The following is a 14,646-nucleotide window of genomic DNA, read 5'->3' as shown; positions in this document are numbered from 1 at the left end:
TGTTACTACACCAAAATTAGAAATGGAACAAAAACAGAAGCAGTTGTAATACAGGAGTATTTGACACTAATACCAACTGCATAAAATATAAACACACACTTAACACATCACAAAGAAACAATCTATCTCATATTTCCGAAGACACCTTTCTTTCAGTGTTCACTTTTAATAACATTTAGAAAATACCTCACAGTATATTTTAGAGCATTCTAATGATCATAGTGCCTGCATCTGCCAACTTGCCTCCATTCTGCACAAAAAGCTTCAAGTTCTCCTCCCTAAGCAGACAAAACTTTTCTTTTTTCTTTTTTTTTTGCCATATTATAGCTCTGTGGAAAACACAAGCACTTACACAGTCCTTCACACTGATCTGATCGAACTCAGAAACATAGCACTGTGGTCAACTGCCCCAAACTTGAGTTCTAATCTGTAACACATTGTAGCTTGCTGATTTTTTTCACCAGTCTTTATATCAGTCTTTTGTATCTCAAGCACTTTTCTTCTACTGCACAGCTTTGAGACAAGCATAACATCAGCATTTCAGTCTGTCCTTTAGTTCTGGCATGTTGCATCTGCTCCTACGAAGTGGTATTGCAGGTGACCCATGGCTATGTAGCCAGAGGAACAAGTTTGGGATTGAATACCAATTGCAGACATAAGGAGTCCCTGTTCCAATTACAGCATAGGGAGTGTGTCCCCATTCCGAATATGGCTTCATAGTGTTCCCCAAAAACCACTTTGACTGTCACACAGCATAATATTTTTATTTTGCTAACTTACTTTGTTTGGACAGAATATACTTCTTGAAACACAACTGCCCTTTGACCAACAACAGACTTGTCAATGCAGAGCTTTTTATAGGAATGAACCCACTATGGAATGTTATAAAACATTTACATTTGTTGGAAGGGTTCTGGGAAAGTGCACCTACAAACAAAACACAATACTACTCTGATCAGTATTAGACTATTATTCCAGCATTTTGAGTCCTTATCAAGAAAGCAACACAACAGAAATTGAACTAATTTACAGATGTGTTGATAAGATCATAATAAGTAAGACTCCTTGGAAGAAAGACAACAAAGTAATTATGAAATCCTATGGGGATAATTTAGATAATCAGAATTTGAATATGACTGTGTGATCATTCCGATGCCACCATCACATATTTAGTATGTATCATGAGAATAAAACAAGGTAGAGGCATTCAGACAGATTTTCCCTTGCTCAACATGTGAATGGAAAAAGACAGCAAACGAATAATGTTGGTACAAAAGGCCCTTTGCCGAGCGCTGTGAAGTGGCTTGCACAGTGCATATGCAAATGTTGAGAATGGCTGATTCTTGCATAAATGCCTTCCTCATAAATAAAATCTTTTCTTTCATCTACTGTAGACTCCATGCGTCTTGTGTTACAAATATTAGGGAAAAATGATGTAAGGCTGGAATCTTTGCCCATCTGTAGTTGAATTGTCCAAAACCATGCACAAATGGGCAAAAAATCATCTTTCTTCCAGTCAAACATGCCACTAAAGCATGCTCTTTTTCCATTCATTTCACTCTCTTTCACAATATTCCAGATCTAAAGAATTTTCATCTCTTCTAGATACAGAAGGATGTGTTGTCAAAGTTGATTTATACAGGCCAGGGCTTTTAGATCACGATTCTGTCGAAAAGTCATCACGATCATTGCAATTAAAGGGTTCATTCTCAGTGCTGCTTCTAGTGAAAATCTCCAAGATTTCTTCCTCTATACTTGCATGGCAGTGCACCATTCTCAAATCTTCGTCAACAGCCAATAATTAAAAACAAAGATGAAATCAGCAATACGAGAACCCATGACCAAATGCACACAGTCACTCCAACTGAGCAGCCCAAATTTTGAACAGCTATTTGGTATTCAGACTTAAAATGCAACTCTGTGAATTAACACATGCAGAACATGCATGTACCTGAGTAATACTGCATCTTAATAGGTCTGAAATACATAGGGGTCAACAATACGGCACATATGAAAGAGCCTAGAGCATCTGGCAAAAGGAACACATCTAGATCACCTGGGGACAGGAGCAGCGATATCCATTAACATGTTCAGATCAGTCAGAGGATTTATTACACTATCCCACCAATTTGTTTGCCAGCACCACACTGCTGTTATTGGTGCATTTCATTTCATGCTCACAGATGAGGCTGAGTAAAGGAGACAACTGATTTAGCTGGCTGCCTGAGTTGGGTGTAACTCATCTGTTCTTTAAATATCAGCCCAATAGTAGTAGACTTTTCTCACTCAATATCCGATACATTTGAGTTGTTGTTACTTCCACCACATTATAAATATAGTTGGTGGTAGATGATTTCCACTTCCAGTGCTCTAATTGCTCCAAAGTACTTCTGGATTTTGCAAGAATTAGTGTTTTGCTCGATTATTGAGAGCCAAACATTAACTGCTTCTTCAGTTGTGATTAATTCTGAGGTACACACACTATTTGTGTGTGCTTAATGATTTTTTTTTCCTTTTCTTTTTGCAACATGGGCCATTTATATGCACAACCAATGTCCCTCAAAATTTGTTGTCAATATTAATGCCTTTCCTTCAGTGTTCACTCTCAATAATTTAAGTCATAGAGGATTCTTGTCATCACAGCATCAGCCTCAGGCAATTTCCTTAGATTTGACATTTTGCTTCTGCTGTTAAAGAACCTTCCGCAGACTTTAAAACAGGTACAATAATTTGTGTGGTCACTCTTGATGAATGTAGTTTTCTATCTGTACTGCATTAAAATCCTGCAACAACAGACCATTGTTATGTAATCTTTGTTAAACAGAGAACATTAGATCTTTCCATATCAAAGGAAACATGAATCAGGCTATGGCTTACCCTCAGTAACACTGGTGTTTTTTTTAGTATCCTCCTTCAATGAGATTGTGAACTACGGTCATAATAATACAATTAGCTAATACAGCTCTTAAAGTACAAATATTTTAGCTAGTACTTCCCAATGGATGTGAAGGGGCATTTATTGGCTTCTATTTGACGGATATTTGTTCTCAGGCACTTTGAGACCCTCTTTCTATAATACATTCAATGGAATATGTCTGAGAAGTGAGATGTACATGTATTTGTTCTACTTAATTACAAGTTATTTACAAGTTCTCATTTCCTGATTAGAATATGCTTTTTGGCAAATATAAGCATTAGTATATATTACTATAACATAATAAGTAAGGTTTTGACTCTTTACAGTGCATTTTTAGGAAACATATGTTATTTTGAAATTCCAATACTAGTACACCAGGTCTAGCTTCCCAAGTGAAAAATTCTGTAAATGACTGTCTATAGTCCTTGATCTGATTATATTTTGTAGTGAATAAATGCACTGGTACCTGTTATTATCAAAGAGAATATCTGAAGTTTTACAGTGGATTATATGAAATATCTCAAATTTATTTTGAATTTCCAATAGTTGCATTCTAAGCTTAATTTTTAGAGCAATAAATTCAGATCACTCTTGTTAAATAAACTTATTATATCAAATCTCTTTATACATAAGTAAACACTAATTCATTCAAATGCAAATTATTTATGTTATTACAGTATTAGTTTTTGCTTACATACAACCAACATTATTGAAATCACAATATTTCATTAAGCCTTTCATTTCAAAATCTTTCACTAATAGTGGAAAGTGTGCAAGATGCTGTAGGGTAGTGAGAATCGATATTTAATGTACATCTTGTGGGAAACAATTTCATAAGGGGGGAAGGGGAGGGGTGCAGTAAGGATATCATTGGGAATGCCAGAGAGGTGTTCTCCTGGAAGTGCATGGTACGCAGAAGGAATAATTTGATCAAGAAATGGGAAGGAGAGAAAGGCACAGATGGATGAAGCAAACAAAGAATTGCTAAAGATTATGGAAGACAGGAGGTGGGTTGGAAACTGATAGGTGGAAGAAAGGCACAGAGAAAGAGGACAATGTCTGAGTGTTTCATTGTGGGAGGGAAAGGAGTTTCAGCAACTGCCATGACTGCCGAAGATAAATGGAGAGGTGTCTCACATAAAAATACACTGGTGTCCAAAATTATAGCTACAAACTGCTATTTCCCCTTCCTGTGCCTAATTCAGGATATAATCATACAAACTGTTGACAGATGTCTGTATGATTATGTTCTGCACTGAAGGTGGCATCCCAGTCAATCGATAACCACGCTAACAATGACGTCAGGGCACCAATCAAATGTGCCTGGTACACAGTCACAGATGGTGCAGTTTGGCACACAGAAGATGCTTATCAGACTCTTTGCTACTTACAGTATACGAAGACTGGTAGCAGGACAGTCACAAACTCATGTGACCTGATGGTTTAACGTGAATCATTCCATTGTTTCTCACATGTGGTGACAGTTTGTAGAGACTGAAACTGAACCCCAAAGACCAGAGCAGGGCCGACGACATGTGACACCAGAAAGAGAGGAATGTTACTTGCCTGTGAGGGCATGACAGTACTACCTAGTACTGCACAGCAACTTGCATTTGACCTCACAGCATCCATCAGAAGGGTAATATCGAGGCAAAAGGTGTGCAGAAGACTTCGGCAGAGTGGCCTTTATTGTCAGAGACCTGCTGTTTATGTACCTCTGATGCCTCTTTATAAAAGGGAATGTCTAGAGTGGAGTCGTCTACATGTTACCTGGAAGGTTGAGCAGTTGGCCAATGTTCGTTTCAAAGATGAGTCCTGATTTGGTCTGGAGAGTGATTCTCGATGGATTCACATCTTGAGGGAATGTGGAACATGACTTTGGATCTAAACATTGTGGAAAGAGACCAATGCTGAGGAGGATCGCTTATGGTGTGGGCACGGACAATGTTGACCACTCGAACACCTCCCACAAAAGTGTGTGATCAGCAAGGTTTAACTACTGCCAGGTGTTGTGACGAGATCTTGGGGCCTCATGTGGTTGTTGAGCAGTGCTGTGGGAACAGACTTCATATTGATGGGCAATAATGCTTGATCTCACCATTTCCTTTTTGTTAGATTGTCAACGGTTTCTTAAATAATTCATGCCTTTTGTAATCCATAACAGCAGTTTCCAAACACTTCTTTTTTTCCTCCTCTCCTGATGCAGATGCAATAATGTCCATAGCATCTCCACCAAGTTTACAGGTTTAGACAGTAGTAGTTTACCATTGATTTACCATTTTCTGTCACCAGAAAGAAATTATATGTTGCAATCTACTTAAGCATCTTTTAGGAGGACATTTTTTAAGTTTCAGGAATTTTGCCTATGACATCCTTCTTACGGGTGTATCAATTTTTCACAGATGCTGTCATGCTTGTGTATTGAAAAACAATAATTTATGTAGAGTGACTATGCATAAATACTCACAAATTTAATCATGGTAGAGATTGACATTTCAGGTCTATTACCACCTTCTTTTGAAGAATGAAAGCTAGCGTGGCTGTGTAATCCATATTTACACATTTACGGTACCTAAAACACCTTTTCAACACGTCAAACTTGTTACATTCCATTCTTATTACTGTATTTACTCGAATCTAAGCCGCACTTTTTTTCCGGTTTTTGTAATCCAAAAAACCATCTGCGGCTTACAATTGAGTCCAAAGTAAGCGGAAGTCCTGAAAAATGTTGGTAGGTGTCGCCAGCAACTAACTTCCTGCCGTCAAATATATGTAGCACTACTCAGGTATGCTTTGCAGGCACAAAGATAAATTACTGGCATCAAAACCTCTGCATCAGTAAATAAATTAAAAGAAAAGGTAGAAGAATGTAAACATTATGCCATGTATTCTTTTGTGTTTGCTGCTATCTCATTTAAATCCTGCCTGCCTAATAAACTACGAAACTAGAGTGAGACAATAGCAAACGCGGAAGAATATACATATCATGTCATGTTTATATTCATATTATTCTTATGATGAATAGCGATACAGTCAGAAATGAAGCATGGCAACTGACTAGATTAGATGACTCTAATTTCTGTGCAGAATGTAATGTACTAAAGAGGTGTTGCAAAGATTTTCAAACAGAGAATAATTTTCGCTAATCTCTCATTCAGAACATCATCTATCATACGCAGTCTATTATTCGGTTCTTGTTGATCATTATCGAAGAAAGCAGCACAGTAAGTAACAACAAAAAGCAGTTTCTGTTTTGTTTCCCTTATGAGATAAATCCTCTTTTTTTTTTATTGTAAGCCGTGGTAGCGCGCACAAAAGCAAGCCATGCTGCGAGCGGCGACAGGCCGTGAACACTCATTATCAGAATGCGACAAACAATGCGTGACACCTTACAGAAATGCATTTTCAGCTTATAGTGACGTAAGCCCCTATAACAAAGGGCTGAACGGAAGGCCTCTCCAGTTTGTATGACGAACCAGTTTCAGGCTCTGTCTAAGGCTGATACTGATCTTCGGCCAGACATGGCTGCTTGTCCTGTTCCAGAGGTTGCCCCTCAGTCTGCAAGATCTGGGCGGTCGCAGAGGGTGGGCTTACTGGTAGTTGGGAGCTCCAACGTCAGGTACGTAATGGGACCTCTTAGGGATATGGCAGCAAGAGAGGGCAAGAAAACCATGTGCATACCGGGGGGGGGAGTCATTCCAGATGTGGAAAGGGTCCTTCCGGATGCCATGAAGAGTACAGGGTGCACCCATCTGCAGGTGGTCGCTCATGTCGGCACCAATGATGTGTGTCGCTATGAATCGGAGGAAATCCTCTCTGGCTTCCGGCGGCTATCTGATTTGGTAAAGACTGCCAGTCTCGCCAGCGGGATGAAAGCAGAGCTCACCATCTGCAGCATCGTCGACAGGACTGACTGCGGAACTTTGGTACAGAGCCGAGTGGAGGGACTGAATCAGAGGCTGAGATGGTTCTGCGACTGTGTGGGCTGCAGATTCCTCGACTTGCGCCATAGGGTGGTGGGGTTTTGGGTTCCGCTGGATAGGTCAGGAGTCCACTACGTGCAGCAAGTGGCTACACAGGTGGCAGGGGTTGTGTGGCGTGGACTGGGCGGTTTTTTAGGTTAGATGGCCTCGGACAAGTACAGAAAGGGCAGCAGCCTCAAAGGGTGAGGGGCAAAGTCAGGACATGCGGGGACCAAGCAGCAATCAGTATTGTAATTGTAAACTGTCAAAGCTGCATTGGTAAAGTACCGGAACTTCAAGCGCTGATAGAAAGCACCGAAGCTGAAATCATTAGAGGTACAGAAAGCTGGCTGAAGCCAGAGATAAATTCTGCAGAAATTTTTACAAAGGCACAGACGGTGTTTAGAAAGGATAGATTGCATGCAACCGGTGGTGGCGTGTTTGTTGCTGTTAGTAGTAGTTTATCCTGTAGTGAAGTAGAAGTGGATAGTTCCTGTGAATTATTATGGGTGGAGGTTACACTCAACAACCAAGCTAGGTTAATAGTTGGCTCCTTTTACCAACCTCCCGACTCAGCAGCATTAGTGGCAGAACAACTGAGAGAAAATTTGGAATACATTTCACATAAATTTTCTCAGCATGTTATAGTCTTAGGTGGAGATTTCAATTTACCAGATATAGACTGGGACACTCAGATGTTTAGGACGGGTGGTAGGGACAGAGCATCGAGTGACATTATACTGAGTGCACTATCCGAAAATTACCTCGAGCAATTAAACAGAGAACCAACTCGTGGAGATAACATCTTGGACCTACTGATAACAAACATACCCGAACTTTTCGACTCTGTAAGTGCAGAACAGGGTATCAGTGATCATAAGGCTGTTGAAGCATTCCTGAATATGGAAGTTAATAGGAATATAAAAAAAAAGGGAGGAAGGTTTATCTGTTTAGCAAGAGTAATGGAAGGCAGATTTCAGACTACCTAACAGATCAAAATGAAAATTTCTGTTCCGACACTGACAATGTTGAGTGTTTATGGAAAAAGTTCAAGGCAATCGTAAAATGCGTTTTAGACAGGTACGTGCCGAGTAAAACCGTGAGAGACGGAAAAAACTCACCGTGATTCAACAACAAAGTTAGGAAACTACTGCGAAAGCAAAGAGAGCTTCACTCCAAGTGTAAACACAGCCAAAACCTCTCAGACAAACAGAAGCTAAACGATATCAAAGTTAGCATAAGGAGGGCTATGCGTGAAGCGTTCAGTGAATTCGAAAGTAAAATTCTATGTACCAACTTGACAGAAAATCCTAGGAAGTTCTGGTCTGACGTTAAATCAGTAAGTGGCTCGAAACAGCATATCCAGACACTCCGGGATGATGATGGCATTGAAACAGAGGATGACACGCGTAAAGCTGAAATACTAAACACCTTATTCCAAAGCTGTTTCACAGAGGAAGACCGCACTGCAGTTCCTTCTCTAAATCCTCGCACAAACGATAAAATGGCTGACATCGAAATAAGTGTCCAAGGAATAGAAAAGCAACTGGAATCACTCAACAGAGGAAAGTCCACTGGACCTGACGGGATACCAATTCGATTCTACACAGAGTACGCGAAAGAACTTGCCCCCTTCCAACAGCCATGTACCGCAAGTCTCTAGAGGAACGGAGGGTTCCAAATGATTGGAAAAGAGCACAGGTAGTCCCAGTCTTCAAGAAGGGTCGTCGGGCAGATGTGCAAAACTATAGACCTATATCTCTGACGTCGATCTGTTGTAGAATTTTAGAACATGTTTTTTGCTCAAGTATCATGTCGTTTTTGGAAACCCAGAATCTACTATGTAGGAATCAACACGGATTCCGGAAACAGCGATCTTGTGAGACCCAATTCGCTTTATTTGTTCATGAGACCCAGAAAATATTAGATACAGGCTCCCAGGTAGATGCTATTTTCCTTGACTTCCGGAAGGCGTTCGATACAGTTATGCACTGTTGCCTGATAAACAAAGTAAGAGCGGACGGAATATCAGACCAGCTGTGTGGCTGGATTGAAGAGTTTTTAGCAAACAGAACACAGCATGTTGTTATCAATGGAGAGATGTCTACAGACATTAAAGTAACCTCTGGCGTGCCACAGGGGAGTGTTATGGGACCATTGCTTTTCACAATATATATAAATGACCTAGTAGATAGAGTCGGAAGTTCCATGAGGCATTTCGCGGATGATGCTGTAGTATACAGAGAAGTTGCAGCATTAGAAAATTGTAGCGAAATGCAGGAAGATCTGCAGCGGATAGGCACTTGGTGCAGGGAGTGGCAACTGACCCTTAACATAGACAAATGTAATGTATTGCGAATACATAGAAAGAAGGATCCTTTATTGTATGATTATATGATAGCGGAACAAACACTGGTAGCAGTTGCTTCTGTAAAATATCTGGGAGTATGCGTGCGGAACAATTTGAAGTGGAATGATCATATAAAATTAATTGTTGGTAAGGTGGGTACCAGGTTGAGATTCACTGGGAGAGTCCTTAGAAAATGTAGTCCATCAACAAAGGAGGTGGCTTACAAAACACTCGTTCGACCTATACTTGAGTATTGCTCATCAGTGTGGGATCCGTACCAGATTGGGTTGACGGAGGAGATAGAGAAGATCCAAAGAAGAGCGGTGCATTTCATCACAGGGTTATTTGGTAACCATGATAGAGTTACGGAGATGTTTAGCAAACTCAAGTGGCAGACTCTGCAAGAGAGGCGCTCTGCATCGCGGTTTAGCTTGCTCGCCAGGTTTCGAGAGGGTGCGTTTCTGGATGAGGTATTGAATATATTGCTTCCCCCAACTTATACCTCCCGAGGGGATCATGAATGTAAAATTAGAGAGATTCCAGCGCGTACGGAGGCTTTCAGACAGTCGTTCTTCCCGCGAACCATGCACGACTGGAACAGAAAAGGGAGGTAAAGACAGTGGCACGTAAAGTGTCCTTCGCCACACATCGTTGGGTGGCTTGCGGACTATATATGTAGATGTAGATGGTAATTATCAGATCAAAGCAAAATAAGCAATCGATTCAAACCAGACGAAGCACGCGAAAAAGGAAGAGTACCCGTATAAATACAGACGGAGCGCCTGACACATAGCAATGGCTACTTGGTAAAGCTTAACTGTTAAGCTTACGACTCAAACCAAACTACTGTAGCTGTATCTTCACCCATTCGACCTCAATTGTGTTTATCACACACTTTTGCTTTGAATGATGATTCCTGTCACATCCCTGAATACTGACCATTCCTTGTGAGGCACCCTGTATAGATAGATTGACAGCTGATTTTTCACAGGTGTGGCATCGGCACTCTTGCCGTGGATTCACAGTTTAATATCAATAAATTAAATTCTGCTGTTGAATCTAATATGGCTTTTCAACAGATATTATTTTTAACTGTTATCAATATATCCACTTACATTAATTACTTTGCAACTTTAAGTACACACAGTATCTTGAAAAGTGACAGGGGAAAGTTAATGCAATATGAATAAAACCAGGAGACATCAAAAACAAGAAAAATAAATATTCTTGAACAATGGAATTTGGTCTAATCAATCTTGCATAAAAGTGTCACCTAGATTCACTTTAGAATTCATAGCCCTGTTCAGTAATACACCAGGAAAGTCTTTCCTTTCCTTTGAGGAACATCTTTCTACAAGTCACACAGTGAATCTTTTATTACTGGAGTCATTTTATGTACAGTATTCCCTCAGTTGCACACACATTAATTGCAGTCAGAACTTTCTGAATGAGGCCCCTCGAAAAATGAGCTGGAAACACTGAAGCTGGATTGTGAACTGAATGCTTCGAGGAAATGTTAATACCAATTGTCAGGCAGGGAAAGGGACACTGTAAAGATTGCCATCAACATATTTATTCAGGTACATGTCACATACTTCTAATTTTCATCACGTCACTGGATACAGGAAGGGAGTCTTCTATCTAGCTCACTCTCATCGGTTAACCATCTTTCATTCTCAGTATACTACAAAATCCACCTCACAATACCTCCTCCCTTTACTTATATGTACAGGAAAAAATCATTTTGTTTCATGACCAAATTTGCCTTTATTTTCCACCGAACTCTGCACTGTTTTTGGCCGAACTTGGCATTGTTTCTTGCCACAGTCAGTGTTTCTATCTGCCAATTTTAGTGTTTTTTCCCTAATTCTGTTTTTCATGTCAAATTCTGTTTGTTTTCATTGTTGTTTTTGCCCAATTCGGTGGTTTTTACCAAATTTGGTGGTGTTTTAACAAATTCAGTGTTTTCTTGTCAAATTTGGTGCTGCTTTTCTTGGCAAATTCAGTGGTGTTTTCTGCCAAGTTCAGTGGAGTTTTTTTTGCTTATGTCATTGAATCAAAGTTCATTATGCAGGAAATTAACTTTTTTCAAGATCTTACATGAGCCCCCAAGCCTTGAAGAGATTAGGAGCCAAAATACAGTTTTAACAATCAGTAGAGTAAATTCTCATCCTTACTTTCATAACATTTTTATACATTGCAAAATAACAATTTTCATGATAGGTCATAAACATCACAAATTCCACATTATTGAGATAAAGACCACTAATTTTGTATTGTTGTTTTTGCGAAACTTTCCTATTCCTACTTACATGTCTTCTGCTTGTCATCTTGATGCATGCAAAAACTATATGAAAGGACATGGTCACTCGTACAGGTCCAAACACATATCCCACTGTTACATTTGACGACTTGCTCTATCTGTCAGTCAGAGCTAGTACAACATGGGAAAACATTTTTGACTGTCTGCGAGGTGAAGAAAGAAACAAACAAACAAACACAGTGTGATGGAAGTTTTATGACATTACATTCAATGCAGAAAATCAGTATATCAGATGACATCTAAAAATAAAACACAAAAATTCAGTGTTCATCGGAATTAGGGTCAACAAGAATTCACATCCACGAGATCACATATTTTTATAAATTGTACGATTGTGGGTAGGGTGAAATTGGAAGGCTAGTTGCTAGGCTAGTGGTGTTTAACGTCCCGTCGACAATATAGGTATATTAGAGATGGAGCGCAAGCTCGGGTTAGGGAAGGATGGGGAAGCAAATCGGCCGTGCCCTTTCAAAGGAACCATCCCGGCATTTGCCTGAAACGATTTAGGAAAATCACGGAAAACCTTAATCAGGATGGCCGGAGATGGGACTGAACCATTGTCCTCCCGAATGCGAGTCCAGTGTGCTAACCACTGCGCCACCTCACTCGGTGAAATTGGAAACTTTATGTTTTCTAGCCAAATATCATGACTTAAGTCATCAAGCAATGGCAACATACACAAAACAACATCCACAAAGGGAACTCAGCGTAGTTACAGTGTTCCATTTTGTAAAATATAAGGAAAATAAATAAATAAATAAATAAATAAAAAATAAAAAACAAAGAAAAACATGACAAGTGATACTTACAACTCAAAGCTTTGCTGACTGTTTCCTGAAGCTCTTCATAATTTGTTACCAACAAAGTGCTGACTTCCTGGAAAAAGAGCCACCATTTTAGTTGTACACCACAACAATTTATTTATCACCCCCCTCGCCCCAGAAAACACACACACACACACACACACACACACACACACACACACACACACACACACACAGAGAGAGAGAGAGAGAGAGAGAGAGAGAGAGAGAGAGAGAGAGAGAGAGAGAGAGAGAGAGAGAGATCCAATGGTAACAGAAACTGAAAAAATAATAAGCCAAATAATGCCACCAGCAGCACATTGATTTTAACAAAACTAGGAAGTTTCACTGTCAGAACAGCCATTCTTATATTGAATGTAAGTGTGGGGCAGGGCAACAGTGATGGCAAAGCTGCTACCAATCGTTGTTTAAACAGGTTTGAATATCATCATTATTTACGCTGCATATGTCTGGTACACATTAATGAATCAGACTTTTTGCTACTGTATTCAGAGACAGGTACAGTACTATGAGGCTCAAGAGCAGGCGTGCAGCAGACTCCTAAGCAATAAAGCTTCTTGACAACTAAATAGAGCAGAGATATTACAAGTGTTCCTGAATTCCATATGCATTGTATAAAACCTACCACACCGTAGGTGTGAATCAGGAAACATTCAGGTTATCTACTTCCACTAGCATCAGAGTATCAAGTGAGCAGTGATCTCTTTTGAATCCACAATGGCAATGACAGACTGAGATTCTTAGAGTCTAATAAACAAACTAGGGGCGATCACAAAATATTTTCCAAGTCTTTCTTATACTAAGAATGAGAGGTAACATTATGGTTGCTGCTGGTGTGAACCTTTGTCAGTTTAAGGAATGAGATTAAAAGTGCTTCCAAGAAATGGAAAACTGTCTAGTACTCATATGGTATTACGAAGGTTGAGGAAATATTCTTGGTAGGCCTTGTGATAACACGCTGTAATGTAGTTTAATAACTCCAAGTGCACTGTCCAGCACTTACAGAGACGTACAAATCTACGTTCTGAAGTACAAAATGGGCAGTTGAAGGTATCATCATTAGTTAAACTTATCCTCAAGTACTCTGGGCATTGACAGGAATGCAATTACTATGGAGGGCTCTCTAAGATGCCCTTCTAATTTTTTTTTTTTTACTTGTGAAACCATTGTTTAGGATGAATATATATTTTCATGACTTTCTCTTGTCCATTACACATCTTGGAAGTAGATTTTTTAAAACATTGTAGGATTTAAAATAAAACATGTGGACAACTGAAACACAGCAAACTTTGAAGTAAATTTCTATTTTATGTATCACTAAAATAACAGTAGATGGTTACTCCTCTATCTACCGGCACACTCACAGATTATATTCAGGAAAATAATACTACAGTCACAACATTATTACATGGAAAACATACTTCATTATGAGAAATTGTATATGAAATCAACTTTGTGACTATTGTACTTTAAAACTTCAACACATTTTAATTTTAAAAGGTGGGGTAGAAAGTAATTACATATTCTTTTGAGGTCGTGAACCATATTTTAATCACCTTCAGTCTGCATAGATTTCACATAGACTCTCCTAGGACATTCCAAACAAATCAGACCACCACACTGTTGCCACTGGTATCTTGTCTGACTCTTCAAATGAGGTGTGCAAAAGGCACAGGTTTTTCATGTTTAAAATCATTCTTTCTGTGTTTGAAAGTCATCTTTTATGCACAGTATTATTCTGATGGTGCCACTCAACTCTCATGGCAGTGTTCAAAATAAAATCTAAGCATTATATGAGGCTCAACAAGGTCTCTTGCTAGGTTTCCCATAATGAATGATCTCATCATTATTTCCGCCTTTGGATGATGATGATGGCGAAACAAATTCACACCAAAGCATCACCCATGGATGTGGAGAACATGGACGAAGATCATCATTTTGTTTTGCAACTTGATTAATAAGTTACACACCTCTGGTCGACACAGTCCACACCACCTTTTGTCATGTTTTAAAAACACTTAGCCCCAGTCATTGATTACTTAATGGTACATAGAAGAGATTAGTAATGCAGCTTTTGACTTTATGGGCACAGGGGAAACGAGTGTCATGTCTTCCTGTTGTGGGATCTCATCTTTGTTTCTGTTCAGTGTTCCAATGTAAGTGAGACCATTTTTGAATCTTCACTGATTAGCTCTTCTGATGAGTACTGCTTATCACCTACAATATCTCTGCATGCATTTTCAGTATGTTACACCAACCGAAGAACAGCC

The 14,646-nt window shown here is 39.5% G+C and overlaps 1 protein-coding gene across 1 annotated transcript in view; it reads right to left on the bottom strand.

Annotated features, from left to right (window-relative positions):
* Positions 1-14,646, bottom strand: part of LOC124778016 (prominin-like protein) — a 519,332-nt gene that overhangs the window by 192,992 nt on the left and 311,694 nt on the right. Inside the window, 1 exon segment of the mRNA XM_047253593.1 lies at positions 12,362-12,428. Within this exon segment, the coding sequence (XP_047109549.1) occupies positions 12,362-12,428 (67 nt within the window).

The sequence above is a fragment of the Schistocerca piceifrons genome, chromosome 2, assembly GCF_021461385.2.
Source record: "Schistocerca piceifrons isolate TAMUIC-IGC-003096 chromosome 2, iqSchPice1.1, whole genome shotgun sequence".
In the NCBI taxonomy this organism is placed as follows: domain Eukaryota; kingdom Metazoa; phylum Arthropoda; class Insecta; order Orthoptera; family Acrididae; genus Schistocerca; species Schistocerca piceifrons.
This window is presented reverse-complemented; position numbering and strand designations above follow the sequence as displayed.